The sequence below is a fragment of the Mycteria americana genome, chromosome 6 (genome assembly GCF_035582795.1).
Source record: "Mycteria americana isolate JAX WOST 10 ecotype Jacksonville Zoo and Gardens chromosome 6, USCA_MyAme_1.0, whole genome shotgun sequence".
Lineage (NCBI taxonomy): Eukaryota > Metazoa > Chordata > Aves > Ciconiiformes > Ciconiidae > Mycteria > Mycteria americana.
Genome location: NC_134370.1, coordinates 21,376,628 through 21,391,982, shown reverse-complemented (window position 1 = coordinate 21,391,982; position 15,355 = coordinate 21,376,628). Strand labels below are relative to the sequence as shown.

Below are 15,355 nucleotides of genomic sequence, written 5' to 3'. Positions count from 1 at the left end.
AAAAAAGACTTTTTTTTCTTTATCAAAACTGTTCAATTCCCAAGAAAACTTTCTATAAAATGGCATATATGACTGAAGAACTCCTTTGTTGAAAAATTCCTAATGCTTCTAAATTGTGGGTTAGAAATTCCTCTGTTTTAAGGGCCAAGTTAATTTGCTCAGGAGAAATTAAAAGTGAGGTTTAGGTTGCCATGGGAGGTTTTTTTAAGCTATTCCAGAATGTTTAACTAAATCTTTAAAACAACTAGAATCATAGATTCACATATTTTGATTGGCCTTCTGTATAATATAGGAAGGAAAAGTGCCAATGCAAGGAGTTTTGTGTTACTGAGATTTCAATCCATTGTATGCTGATTCAGCTGACCATGGTAAGATAGATGCCTAGAGTATCCTTTCCTTGCTCATTGCTCCCTGGGATCCCTTTGCAGGATTTTTTTCATGTATAGGTTTCACTGGGATCTAGATAAAATTATTTGCTTTTTCTTTGTATTCTAAATATATATATATATATTTATTATATGGCACTATTTTTCTGTATGATGCTGTGTAAGTCAATTCTTTCCTCAGTGCTTCAATCCCCTGCCTGTGTAGTAAGTATTGCTGTCTAACAAAGTTTTGCAGTGCTAACTCCTGCAACATTTGCAAGCTCTTCATGTTCTGTAGTGATGTTGCTAAATATAACCACAGATAGATGGGGAAGGAACAGATTGACTGGGGGAAAAGGGCATTGGACCCTCCTGCTACTAGTACCACAGAGGCATGCACTGTCAGTCATACGGTGATTTTTGTGGCTGCATCCCTATAGACCTGCCAGTCAAGATGGCAGCTGTTTTGGTACAAACACATGTCCTTCTGCATCATTGGGTCTTGCTCCCTGCTGTCCCTGTCTCCTGTGTTACCCACTCCTGGCTTCATTATGCTTGCTTCCATACTAGGTCATGTTCAAGTGCTCTGTGGCAGTTGTGCAGGGGCATACAGCATTGGAAGGAGTGCTGCTCTTCGGCAAAGACCACTTTTACATCTGTGAGTGCTTTGTGTTATCCCCTCTAGAAGAAGTCTACTGTACACGTCACTGCTTGTCCAGGTGAGTCATTCTTTCCTCCCAGAGATCTGCTTGGTTAACTTCAGTATTGGCACACAGATACCTAGAATTTGCACAAACTTTGGGGGGATTTCAAGAGGGATGTTAGTAAAGCAAGAAGTTTGCCATCCTTTCCATCTGTTCACAGAATTGTTTACCATAACTAACATAGGTGCTTGTTCACAGGCTTTGGAAGTGCAACAAGGACTCCCAGCTCCAACAGATGGAGATGGTGGGCAGTCTAACACATACGTTGCTGTTTTTCAATTCTTTTAAAGTGTTGTTAATGTTTCTTTCTAACTGGCTCCCATCTTTTATTCATATGGAACAGTCATTACAAGAGCCTTTAGCTTCATTGTCTCATAAGTTTTTATTTGTTTCTCCAAGACAAAATCGTAATTAATATTTGGCACACTGCTATCATCTTTGACTCATGATTTATTGAAACTGATCAATATTGAAAATGAGTCTGTTAGACTTAGCTCTTTGCGCATACTGTGTGCTCATGTGCAAAGCCCAGTGGGACAGTGAGTAACTCAGTGTTTTTACTCCCTGACTGTCTGCGCTACATCCGATTCTTACTAAGTCCAATATCAGTCAATCTGATCAGGTGACTTAAGGATCAATTGGACTGGGTCCGATAAAAGCTTAGGTTGTTTTTCTAAAGGATTTGCTGTGGGCTAGGCTGTACATAGCAATTGCAATACATGTGCACAACTAAAGTAATAATGAATTAATTGTTTAATTATTAGTTCCAATTAATTGCTATTTATAATAGATATGTGTCCATATGATGCTTGCCCTTGACCCAGGCTTTCAGGTTCTCCCACCCAGCTCCTTCCCTTGCTTCTCAGACTTCAGTGTGTGCAAAACTTTGCTGTCTGCCTATTGCATGCACTAAAATAATACCAAACCTATCCTTAGCCTCCACAGGCTCTTTATTTTATTTTGGGAGCTAGTACAAAATCTGCCTTCAGTATTTAGCTTTGTTTTCAATTCATGTATGCCCCAGTTGATCTTGCTATCTCTTAGTATTTCTATTCTTCTTTAGGGAGGACTTGGACGTTCATGCGGGCTCTCCTGATCTTTTTTTTTTTTTTTTCAAATTAATTTTTCTTTCTTCCAGCATCAGTGATCCATTTATTTTCAACTTATGTCATAAAGATCATGCTGTGGGAGACCAGATGTGTTCCCGTTACTCGTATCATGATATAAAAGAGATTCATCTGATGCGCTTTCTTCTGCAGGTAGGACCTAACATGCTTGGTCATTTGAGGGATAGCTGCAACAGCAGTAATGACATGTGACTGAAAACTACTTGCACAGTTTTTACTAAGATTGCTGACATTTCTTTGCTTGAGTCCCAAAATGCTTTTGCTCCCATCATTGCTTCATTAGTCTTTGGTAATACAAACTCCTTCCTATATTCACCAGAGTGTTTACGCACCCTCACTGGAGTGGTTGGCTCATTAGTTGTTAGGCTAACAATGTTCTTCAGAGTTTATCTCAATGTTTTTGAAAATAATACTTGAAGTCAGTTTCCTATGTTTTGATGGAAGCTCCTAGTAAGTGTCTGACTTTCAGTAATACTCAGCTGCCACAGACTTCAGTAGTTTTGGACATCAGTGGATTATGGGTATGTGTAACACGCTTACCCTGGGCCTCTTGGAATAACTTTCAGGTTGTGCATGGGAGTCAGTACATGAATCATAAGTCAGAGCAGAGGATTTGAATCCTCTGTGCCTTTAGCTGCACTACCCAGAAGCTACTCATTACCAGTGGCCTAGTACCCTTTTAGTTTTGCCTGGTTTAGATGAGCCTGTGATGAGAATCACAGAACAGTTGTAGCTAGACCTTCTTGCAGCACCAGAGCCTGTACTTGCTCTAGAGGGTTTTGGTACAGTCTAAAGAGTAATTCACAGATTTCATTTAACAAAAATATGGAGTTTTGAAGCAGCCATAAGTAGCTACCTGTTATTTTGAATCAATTTTAGGAAGGTTGAGATTCAACAGAGAACTAAGAAATCATTCAGAAAATTCAAAAGTTGGAGAAAATGGGCTGATAATTGTCTTATGTCATGTAGTATGACACTCATCCATGACTCAGCCCTGTTTTATTTTATATTTAATTGTGCATGCAAAATGGAATTTTAGTAAGTGAGACTTGCTTCAGGATATAGCTTATCTCAGTGGTTAGGTCACTCTCTAAGCATGTATAGGAATGCTAAGTCTTGTTCTGAGTAACTGTATGAAGCTTATTTTCTTACATCACTGGTGAGCAACCTGAACAACAGAACTGTCACCTCTTCTTCTGTTTTGTAAATAGCATCAAAGTTGCCAGTGGAATCTTGCTGCCTTCTCATATATTCCTGTTTGTGTACGCATGGATTATTTTAAACATGTGAAATGGAAATGTTTTGTGTGACCCAAAACAAAAAATAGAGATGAATAAAAACAGTCTTTGAATGGGCCTGGGGCAAAGGTGGAGCTTGTTAGTTTAAGGGGTTTATCTGGTTTTTTGGTTGTGGGATTTGGGGGCTGGGGTTTTTTTGTTTATTTTTGCTTTGTTTCAATTAATGAACTGAAAACTCAGGTATCTGTATCAGGCTCTCAAATTCTTGCACTGGGACTTCAGTGAAAAAATATGACAGAAAAAGAAGAAAACTGATTCCTTGTGCTTTCCCTGCGGGACAGGTGGATCAGCTCTTTAGGCAGCTACTGTGCCTCAGAGAGCTGATCTCCTATTCATGCACACAGCCCAGCTCAGAGCAAAGCACTGTGAAACCATGTAGCCCAATTCTGTAATGGAGACACTTGAGCAGACTTGGTTTGGAAAGCTGAGGTTCAGAGCAAATGCTGCAAGCTGTTTATTGTCATAGCTGCTCTCATATTACCTTTCTGCTTTATACTTCATTTGTGAATCATGTATAGGGCAGTTGCCATTGTGGTGTTTTTCTAGGTTTGTATTGCACCTACTACATTTGGATTGAAACTAATGTCTGGGGTCCCAGACACTACATGTTATTTATAGTTTTACTTGACTTACTTTGGGGAAAAAAGGACCACTCACTGAATAAATAATAGGATTATATGCAAATGTCCAACATAACAATGTGTGGAGATATTGTGGAAAAAAGGGGGCAAAGTTTTCAACTTTATTTAAAGTTTCAGTGAGAAATGTCATAAACTTCCCTTCCTCCTCTGCTGCTTCTAGTCAGGAGAAGTTATTTTGGCATTTCTGTTGAGCTCATATTCATTTAGAAAGCAGTATGGTTGCTTTCTAAAAGAAACTCTTATTTAGCATCCCCTCTTCATGTTATCTTTCTCACCTAATTAGAAGTTAATACTACTAGAGTCTTGTTAATCACACTGAGATTTCAAGATAAAAATGCTTCAGAAGCAGCAGGAGGAGGTGGGTGATGGAACCAATATCTGGAGTTTGATTTTGCTTCAGAGAAGCATTTGAACTCCTAGTCAACCCAGTAGGAGCATTCCTGCAGTTGGAGAAATTGGGAATATTAGACGTATTTTGCTACACTTCCTCACACTTGATACAAAGACAAGGCCTTTTTTTTTTAAAGCCCTGAAGAACTGGGCAGGCTATGATGGACTCTTTGCAGCACTAGGCTTTGCTCTGCAGCTCTTCATGCTGTAAATGATTTACCTTTCCAGGAGATCGCCTTGGAAATATTCTTCAAAAATGGTTACTCCAGGTTTCTTGTCTTCCATGACAGCGACCGAAATAAGATATTTAAGAGGTAATCACTACTTCATAATAACATGTGAACACCCAGGTGACACTCCTGGTCTATTGCCTCTATTTATCCTGGCTTTAGATGTCTGTCGTGTGCTGCCCCAGGGGCTTTTTCTTCAATTGCAGCTCCTTGGTCTTTAATGGGTTACACTTAAGCAAAGCTATGAAATTTTCCTTTTGCTGACTTGTGAATTCTTCAGAGCATTATATAGCCATTGATTTATCAAGGGAGCTAATGCATGTGCAGGACTTTTCTAGCACCCAGTGGTGAGTTGTATGTCCTTGCATCCCAGGAAATAGCAATTGCAGCTGTGCTGCTTCCTCTCACTGAGATGAGAGAGCCACCTCTGTCTCACCTCACAGTACTGGGTGAAAGAAGGTTTCTTCCTGCTTTCTTCCAACACACAAAGCGTCGTTAGATTCTTTAGGAATAAAATGTTTTTGTCTCTCTGATTTTGTGTCTTTGGTGTGGAGTTAACTTTTAACAATGGAATTTTTTTAAAAAAAGATTTCTCCTTATGTGCTTGTCTTGTTTGGTGGAACTTGAATGTAAGACTATAAAGTGATTAATTTGCACTTTGTTTTCTTGCCTTTTTTTTTCCTACTGCAGTTCTGGCCGTTACATCAGGTTTACTTTCACTGTCCTTTATGCAGGAAAAATACTTCAATACGTAGTACTTCCTGTGGTAAATTCTGCAGCCTGGACTGAGGACTGGTACTATTAATTTCTAAACAATCATAGCAGTTCTGCTCCTGGAATCTCTGAACAGTTTCTAATAGAGCATTGCTTAAAAAGTCAATGCAGATTTATCCAGTCTTCCCTTCTAAACTGGCTGCATAGTGTGGCTACTTAGAATCACCAGGTTCTGCCCCAGAGTCAGCTGCTTTGTTTAGCCCTTATCTTTGCTGTGTCTCAGCTCTGACAAACATCTCTTGGGGGAATCTTGCGGAGGCAGTTCAAGATAATGTTTTAATCCTCAGCTGCCTGTGTTGCCCCTCAGCTGAAGGTCACCAAACCTATGTATTTCAAGGGTTTAGTGTGTCTGACATCATAAACCCCCAGTGAAAGTAAATAGGAATGGCTTAGACATGGGTTGGTATTTCTTTCTGCCATTTTTGCTAGATAAATGTCTGAGGGGGTTGTCATTTTCTGGCTTTAATTAATAGCAACTTAAACCACCTGATCATAAGTCCATAGCCCTGTATATCAATTCAAGGCCCTATTTGGGAAAAAAACTGCTTTTATCCAGCTCATAGGCAACTCCTTAATATTAAATGTATGCTTTTGCTGTGTTGTCTTGTAGCTTTGTCCTAGGTTAGAGTCTCAGTAAAATGCTGTGGCATCCTTCAGGAAGAAAGTTGCTGTCAGGACATGACATAGATTATATACATATGTAATGTATACAGATAACCATTTAAATAATTATAATGTGACCTTTCATATCTCCTATAGATTTTGCTCTTTCCAACCTGCTTTGAAGTCGAAGGGGATAACAGAAGAGTCCCTGAATATAAGGTAAGACATAGGAAACATTGAGTTTCTGTAGATAACAAGTGCAACTGTGTGAATAAGTTGCACCTTAAAAAAAAGCCTCTAGAAATGTACCTATTTGTGCCCCCTATTTTAAAGATTCAAAGGTGTCCCCAGAACTCCGAAAAGCATTCTAGTGTACAGCATCCACAGTATGAAGACATGAAGAAAGTGTTGAGTAGCTGACTGTACGTGGTTGATTAATAATTATTACCTCCTTAACATGACTTTATTGGTAAACTCTACACAGATGGTTAGTGTGGGAAAGAGACAGTCAGTGAGGTGAGGTTAGAGCTAATCCATAATGCTTCTGCATAATGGCCTCTTTATTGCGTGGTTAGGGCAGACAGTGATTTACACATGGACGTTTTGGCATGTGATAGCAACTGCACAGTGGAGATTCCAACTTCTTGTGCCTCAGATTTACCACTGCAGGAAAAAAAATTTTCCCCTAGTGGGAGGTGATTGAGATCATGTTTCATGCTGACCTTGAGTTACTTGCATACCTGTAACTCTTCTCAATTTGGATGTCTGAGGAACACAACCCTAAGTGCCTAACTGGTGTCCTCTGAAATGATTGTCTGGAGGCTGGAATACTGTTGAAACCTGAGGGGCAGATTGCCCCTATGAGCTGTTGTGGCCTGTGTCAGCTGTACTCTTCTTTTTAATTTTCACTCTACCTGTTGTAGATCATTACCTGTCTTGTAAGTGAACATTTTCACCCCTGAGTACCAGCCATCAGCTTGCAAAAAGCATCAGTGCAGTATGCAACCAGCTCTGGCTAGAGCCTGACCTATGCCAGAGGTCATGGTTGACTCTGTGGAGCATGATGTGTGTTCCGTGTGGAGTAACCAATAACTCACCCCAGGGTTTCCTTTTGCCTGTGCTTGTTGGGTGCTCAACAGGTGAGAATGTCTTGGGATAAGATGCACTATGGCTGCAGGAGCTTCGGGCTTTAGCTGGGCTTGTGATTATTGTGGGAAACATTTCACTCATGTTTGGTTTCAGATTGGAGCAGGCTGTATGTCTAGATCTGAAGTAGCCTGTCCTGAATCCCATAAGGCTCTGCCTTCAGTTTTACTCCATTGGCTGAGAGAGGACCCTGTGCGCCTTATTCACTCTAAGAATTTAAGGGGCCTTTGGCATAGCTTTGGCTGGGCCATGTTACAGCATAAGCTGAAATAAAATAAACATAAGATAGTGTCACTGCCTAAGTAATGATCCCAGAAAAGTTGTGCTTAAGTGGAAAGTTAGAAAAAATGACCACAGTGGGCATGCTTCCCTGTACCAAGCTCCAGTCTGGGAACTGAAGGACTGAAGACTTGATGAGTTTACTTTTCCCTCATTTGAATTCTGGAGCCGCTCCTGAGTTAGAAGAATTCAAAAGCAGCACAAGGGACTCCTTCCCCATCTAGGGAGCAATGGCCATCTTCCATAGCATCCCAGCTTTTCCTGCCCTACCTGCGACAGGGAGGCAGGCCAGACTAAACTCTTTGCCCAGACACACTATTAATAACTGCACAGCTGAAGCGTTGAAAGAAGAAATTACTAGTTTGATGTATCATATGAAGTTGAGGTAGTAGCATTTCTGGGAAACCCAATGTCAGTTTTTCCACCTAGTCCACAGGAATAATACACAGGAGTTCTGACTCCTAGGCTCTACTGTAGCCATTTAAAAAATGATAATGGGCTGTTAGTGGACAACTGAGTACTTTGCCGCTGGCATTTTATTTTTCATTTAAATACACTTAAATGTTTGCTGTCACCATATGTTACTATGGCCATAGCCAGCACCTCTTCTCATGTCATGCTTGACTGCTTTTATAATCTGCTCTTTGCTTGTACCTGTATATTGCTGTTTGCAGGCTGTCAGCACTCTCTGCCCTAGGGATGTGATTTGAGTAAGTGAATGTGCGTGCTCAGGTGCACATGTACATGCACACATGTGAACAGAAAGCTAAAAGTACTGTGGGGACACCAGACCTGATTTCATCAATTCATCAGCTGACTCTTGGATCATGGAAGAGGGTGACTCTTCTTCTCTTAGTCACTGCTTAAGTGATATGCCCAGGACCCTTAAAAAGAGCAATCTTTTCCCTGTCCCTTCTCCCTTCTGTACCTTCCTTGGAGAAGGCACACAAAACACAATGAGTATAGGTAGTGGTGCTGATTGAGTCGTGCAAGTTAGAGATCACTGCACCCAGGTATAGCACCCAAAATCCCAGAGAACTTGCTTATACAGAGTCTGGCCCCTTGATGGCAGAGTGAGTCACTGGTTGTTTAGCTCTAAGCATTGTGTTTGCACGGCTTAGTTACTCCTGAGCATAACATTTGCGTCTGCTGCCTCTGCTGAATGGTTCCTACACTGACAGTGCCTGTCTGAGATTCTCTGAGGGGTTGATGGCAGGCACCAGCAGCAGAAGGTTCCCAGGTCTGTTGCTTTTCCTCCAGATGGTATTTACTGAGACTAGTTTAACTGTGTCTCACCCTATGAAAATGAACAGATCTAATGTTTGGGGCTCAGTGAGGGGAGTAGAGTTACTAAAAAAACCTATCTTTTTGAAGATTCCTTCACTGGACACGTGCACACACGAAAGACCAAAAGAAACCCAAACAAGCCCAAACATGGAGAACGTGTTGTAGGAACAGGCCCAGATGGAAATAGTCCTTCCTTTCCCAAATATACATCTGTTTTAGTTGCTCTGGATTTCATTTTAGAGACCGCATAGGTCTGCTGCTTCTAAAGCTGGGTAGATCTTTAAAGGAAGAGAACTGCAGGAAAAGGGAGGAGGAAGGAGGTCAGCTTTTTATTAACTTGGGCTGGACTTCATGGGACATGGTCTGTGGAATGCCTTGGTATATTTCAGGGATGTTTGCCTCTTAATCTCCATTCTTCTTGGTTATCCTTTGCAGAGGAATTGGGTGTAAGGAGTAAAGGGAAACTTGGCTTCTCTGAGGGGCTGGATGTCACATTCTTTAACTTGTTCAGCTTGTCCCTCTCATCCTGACACATCTTCAGGCAGGAACAGCACAGGTCTTTCTCTTGGACTAAGTGAAGTGTTTCTATGCGCTTGATGGAGTCAGCATGCTCTTCTGGCTTTGTTGAATCTGGGAAAGGGTTTCTTTTTGTATTCAGTTTCTTGAGCTTGGGGAGCTTTTTCACACTGTTTGGGATGGTGGTCAAGGCATTGTCAAAAAGACCTATCTCCTTAAGTTCCTTCAGGGCCCCAAGACTGGTGGGAATACTGTCGAGACAGTTCAAGCCAAGGTTGAGAATACGCAGGTTCTTGAGAAGGTTCAAGTCTTCTGGCAGATTTTTGGTGGTCAGCTTGTTGTTGCATATATTCAGGTAGAAAAGGTTCTGAAGTGTACCTATTGCCTCGGGCAGCTCCTCAAGCTGATTACTATGCAGGTCCAGCCAGCGCAGTTTCTGGAACTTCTGGATGCTGCTTGGAATCTTTTTTAACATGTTTCTGCTCAAATCAAGTTCATCCACGTCAGCCAGTTTCAGAATGCACTTGGGGAAGGTGGTGATACCCATCTTGCTTAAGTCAAGACGTCGCCCTCCGTCAGAAGATATCCGGATGGAATTTTTGGCAGTTTTCAAAGTGATCTTCTTCCCTTTTTGACCTTTTGCTTTCACCTTGGCCATCTCTCCACTGAGAGACAGATAGACACACCAGATTCTGTGAAGTGTGGGAACTCCAGTAAAGCCTTTGAAAGCAGTGGCTGTTACTCCCTAATTAAAAACAAAATAATCACATAGTTATAAATTAGCATGTGACTGCTGGACTCTTCAGAAGTCTTTTTTTTAAGGTCAGGACTTTTCAACCCTGAAGCTGCAACTCTGAAAGTTCTTCCTGAAAGTATTTTGAGTAGGTAAAATTCTAATAATTTACAATATTTTTTTGTTGCACTGTAACACCTATATTGCATTACAGGGTGAAATTACAAGTGGGAGAAATTTGCTGTCTTTCATTCCTAGATACTGATTTGAGCTCAGCATGTAACGAAACTGAATGAAATGTGTTATTATCCATCAGCCGTTTGAGGACCAGAGCAAAACATATTGTGGGTCTCAATCTAGTCCTTAGGGACTGCACTAAAAGAAGCTATCCAAAATTGTACTTATTCTACCAGACCAACAGGTTGCCTTCTTTACAGGCCTGGCATCTGTTGACAGGTTGGTTAAACATCCTGTTTAATGGACCTGAGATCTGGGCTCTGAACGCTATTGAAAGATTAAATATTTAAAGCAAATGATTGAGTCTTGTTTTAACCAGGACCTCAGGAACATAGTGGGCTCCCAGATCTGCCAGAACTGCTTGCAGTTCACACATCACCTGCAGAGCAGACTGCAACAGGGGCTCTGTGACAGTGCTGCTTAATGACATGTTAAACCAGGCCTTGGTAAGTGTTTCCTGTGCTTTCAAGGACAGACTCTGCATACTCTAACCTTGTCTTTCCATCCATGCTGTGGGATAGATGGACTCCCACTGTGAAGGTGCCCTGCCCTCGAAAAATGCGTGTAGGTGTTCTGGTCAGACTTTTGACTCATACTGATGCTCAGCATGTGCTATGTGTTTTATGTGTGGGACATGGATGACAATGTCCCTCTCAGCCAGAGTGCAGAGAGGAGCATGGGTTACAGCTGGCTAATCTCAGGATGGTCCAGGTGCTCTGGCATTTAATTGTGAAGAGTCAAATCGCAGCTTTGAAGAATGATTGTTTGGGACAAAATATGGATTTGTCTACGATACATTTCCCTGTTAGAAAGGCTTCATTACAAACCCTTCAGGCTTTTTGGCTACTCATTAATCATGTGCAAATACATGAAGGGGAAGCTCAGGCTACAACTAAGGTATTTCAGCTCCTTTTCAATTACATGCCATAGCCAAAAATAATGCAAAAGCAAGGGAGATGTCTGCCAGTTACCACCCACCCTCCTGGGAGCTCTGTAATGAGGCAGAGGCTTCAAAAAATCCTGGAAGCAGCACAGTGGGGTCTGTCTTGGTCTGATGATATGTTCCAAAATGGAATCTTTGTTATTTTATATAAAAATATTTAAACACAGTTAAATCTTTCTATGTCTGTCACTCCCACGTTTCTGTCTCTCACCAGTACTTACAGGGCCGTGTTACCATTATATCTGACGGCCTCTCAATCTTTGCTGTATTTAACCTTACAATGCCCCAGGGGCAATATCAATGCTATTCTTTCCATACTGTAGACTGGTAACTGAAGCAAAGTACTCTACAGTGGAAAATTAAGCACTTTTTCCACCTTCGTTGATGTTAGCTTAAATAACTTGCCCAGGAGTGGGTAGGAAGTTCTGGAGATCAAAACAATAGTTTTTTTAATCACAATTCACTCATTTTAAGGATTTCATGCAATATTCTTGTTGGCAATTCTGTGAACATAAAGTTCAGCTGCATGGGAAATGCCAGAGCTGTACTGCTGGTACAGGACACCCTGAGTCCCTTACTGGTGCACAGGGGGTGACTACCATGCTTCAAAAAGAGATCTGCAGGGCAGCTTCCTTACACTTTGGCAGGATGGAAAGGAACTTTCTGTTTCCTGCAATTGATGTGAACCTGGTGGCTTTTGGGTCCAACTTTCTTTTTGTTTGAATTTTGTGCTGGATAAGTTGACCAGAACATTCAGTGCAGTTTGATCAGTGAAGTTTTTCAGCCAAGAATGCCTTTAAAAAAAAAGAAAGGGAGCCTCAAGCAAAAATACATACTTTTTTCCAAATTCAAAATGATAATGTCTTTTAAAATGCTTTTTAAAACTCTCAGAAAGAAAACATTTTGTTCAGTTCCTAGTAATTTTTTCTATTACTTTTTATTTAAAATCCAAGGGGGAAACATTGATCCAAAACAGTTTCCTTTCTTAAAAATACCAGCTAGCCAAAAAATCGGCCTGTTCTGCATCTGTCTGTTAATGCTGGTTGCCAGTGCTGGTGTCCCTCGGTGCTGTGCGTGCCTGGGAGCACTAGAGGGAGCCTGGTGTTGGAGGCTGAAAGCTGGAGCCTTGTCAGGAATTAACCTTTTGGGTTTGGGTACTCCTCTGTCAATAACCATCGCCAACTTGTTACAAAGTTTGAACCTGGACCTTTCAGATTTTTAAGAATTCCAATCAAACAGATCAGTGTAATTTTCCTGAAGACAGATCTTTTTGTGCGATGCACTGAATAATACCCAGACTTCAAAGAGATTTAACCACCTGAAGGTAGGGTCAGGTCTCTTTTAGTCAGATTTTTAAAATCCTACCATGCACATCTAAGGTGCATTGATCAGGAACACATGAGTCCCTAGGGAGTGCTCACGTTTTCCAAGTGCTATTTCCTTTCGGTTAAAAGTGGGAGCCACATTTCGAACTTACAAAAAGGTGATTTTCAATCCCAGAGATAGGGATTAGTATTAGGGTTCTGCAGAAACACCACAGCGCACCGGACATCTTGAAGGGGATTAATAGCTCTCTTATTTCTGCATGCTTGTAAACTAATTATCAGTGTTTCACAGGGCTGTAGCTGGAGATAATGGAGCTTACTTAGCCACGTCTCATTTTCTTTAGCTCTGCATAAGAGGGCTCCAGTTCTGTAGCCACTGATATTAAAAATTCAGGAATCACAGGAGCCCTCCTTGCTGTAAATGTTAATTATGCCTGTTTGATCTCATGCTTGCAGTGCATCTCCTGGGATAGCAGAGGGAGAGGTACATATGTTGCCCTACTACCTAACAAACGATGATGACAAGAGGGAATTTTCTTTACTCATTTTCTCTAAACCCTCACCTGACTACCAGGTTCACCCTCCATGTTGCTGGCAAGCCTTTGCCCAAGGGTGAGGGTGCTGCATTGCTATGTGATAAGGTCTCACTAAAGAGGACCTTGACTAGAAAACTCTTCACCTTTTCATCCACACTTGGTAAAATCTTTGGTCTGGATTGGGCTTTGAAAGCCCAGGGCTAACCCCAGAGTTTTAGGAGTGTTTCACAGGCCCAGACCTTTGAGGCTGACCTGATACAGAAATGAACAGAAAATATCTGTCAAGGAAATCATGCTGTCTGTGGTGCTCTGTGTTGCTGGGAGCTGCAGGGAGGGAACAGACCTTGAGCATCAGGACTAGGACTGTCAGTGTCTCTCAGAGGCAAGGAAGGATTGGAGATTACTCCTTATCTGCACTTAATCACTTACACAGGGCCCAGTCATGACCCATTGTAGCTTAAGCCTATCCTAAGAAGGAGATCCGATCCTAGAAGAATACAGATATGGACCCTGATGATGCAGTCTCTTCTACCTGAACCTTTCTTCTTCCTTTCTCAGCACAGGGCTGGCAGGAGCAGAACAGGCCTTCTGCCTGTGACACTGTCTGGGTATTTCAGGACCTCCTCCTCTGTGGTTCTGCCTGTTCTTTTCCTCCCATAGATTGCTGTTTCCTACTTCACTGCACCCAAAGCTGCACAGAACCATCTTGATCCCATCTTGAACTAGTTTGTGAGAAAAGTTTTTCTGTCTTTCCTCCTGGAAGTCTGTGTATTGCAGAGCAGGCTTGCCAAGCCCAGTGGAGCTACACGTGTGCCGCACCTCTCTGGGGGCAGGAAGGCAATGAGGTGACATGTTCTAATTCAGCCATGGAATAGCTCTGTAGAAATACTTTCATATAGAGCTTAAAACCAGCATTAGTGCAGTGAATGATTTTGTATGAAGCCAAGCAGTTCCAGCTAGGGTAGGTTTTTATTTCCCTGCTTACAAGCCTGTTACCATTTCTTTGTTGTTGGATACGACCTGTTGTGGAAGAGAGATTAATTCACTGACTATCTTAAATGCAGTCTCTTGCTAACAGGCAGGTTTAGACTAAATCCTGCCATAAGCAAATAGACAGAGAGAGGTTTCCTTCCTTAATTTTCTTACTCTTCTGGATCACTTCAGAGCCTCTGTGCTGTCACACAGTGCAAGGTCACTTATAAAATGAAGGCCCACGAAAAATAAATAAAAATATTCTTTCATCTTAACAATTCTGCCAGACTGCCCCCCTGCATAAGATCTTACCGGCTAGCAGCTAGGAAGACTTAGAAGGCGAGGTATAGATGTCACAAGCTGCTTGTTTTTTTCAGTAGTGTGGGACGAGCCTTCATGGTCTGTTACTGTGCAGTCTTCCTCTGTCTATTCTTCCTTGAATAACGAATTAGTCTTTCAGTCTGTAAATAAACCCATGATCAGGGAGCACAGGACAATTTCCTTTTCACAGTCCTGCAAATTCTGAATCGTACTTCCTTGACGGAAAATGGCAGCTCTTCAAGAAATTTGTGTATGTGAGTGTGCGGGGGGAGGAGGTGTGGCAAAAAGGACTTCCCCAGCTCCAGGGTCTCTCTATTCAGTTCTCCTTCCACAGCCTGTGAGACTTTTGTTCCTAAGCAACAGCAATGCTAGGTCCTTGGAGATCATTAGCATAATGTTTGGTTCCAGCATGCAAGTTCAAGCTGGAGGGAAAAGAACTGAACTGCATGCAGTGCCTGGAAATGTTAGATTTCAAATTATGCAGAAAGAAAAAGCATCTGGACCTGAAGCAGCTTCTAACCAAGAAGCTGTTCGTCAGCTTCTAATACTGCCTTAACTGTCCGTTTTAGTAATTTGGCTATTTAATTTTACTTGGCTGTAACACAGTGTGAGATACTTGTATGTGCGTGTTAAAACTTGCAACATTTGTGATACCATCCTTGGCACGTGCCAGATCGGATAGATACAGACACAGGAGGGAAGGCTCATTCAGCGGTGCAGCAGAGAAGATATGAGCTGCAGTTTATATTCATCTGTCTGTGACCTTCAAAAGTACAGTTAGTACAACAATTCCCCTTTGTAGCATGTGAATTTACTGGTATTTGTCTCTATGACTGGGGCTACCAAGCTCAAGCTTTTAGTAACTGGTTGCAGTAATTCCAAAATTGTATCTGGAAAAAAAGAACTATGGAAGAGAAATAGCTGTGTG

The 15,355-nt window shown here is 41.7% G+C and overlaps 2 protein-coding genes across 2 annotated transcripts in view; one reads left to right on the top strand and one right to left on the bottom strand.

Annotated features, from left to right (window-relative positions):
* The window catches only part of WDFY4 (WDFY family member 4), a 151,574-nt gene that overhangs the window by 99,841 nt on the left and 36,378 nt on the right, over positions 1-15,355 (top strand). Inside the window, exons 44-47 of the mRNA XM_075504926.1 lie at positions 936-1,084; positions 2,208-2,328; positions 4,754-4,839; positions 6,289-6,351. Coding sequence (XP_075361041.1) covers positions 936-1,084; positions 2,208-2,328; positions 4,754-4,839; positions 6,289-6,351 — 419 coding nt within the window. The remainder of the gene's footprint in view (positions 1-935; positions 1,085-2,207; positions 2,329-4,753; positions 4,840-6,288; positions 6,352-15,355) is intronic.
* LRRC18 (leucine rich repeat containing 18) lies at positions 8,170-10,092 on the bottom strand. The gene has a single exon (XM_075504939.1). The coding sequence runs from the start codon at positions 10,016-10,018 to the stop codon at positions 9,230-9,232; it is 789 nt and encodes a 262-aa protein (XP_075361054.1). The 5' UTR covers positions 10,019-10,092; the 3' UTR covers positions 8,170-9,229.

Bases quoted from the DNA above. Each gene is read 5' to 3' on its own strand.
- LRRC18 (XM_075504939.1), bottom strand. From the start codon at position 10,018: ATGGCCAAGGTGAAAGCAAAAGGTCAAAAAGGGAAGAAGATCACTTTG.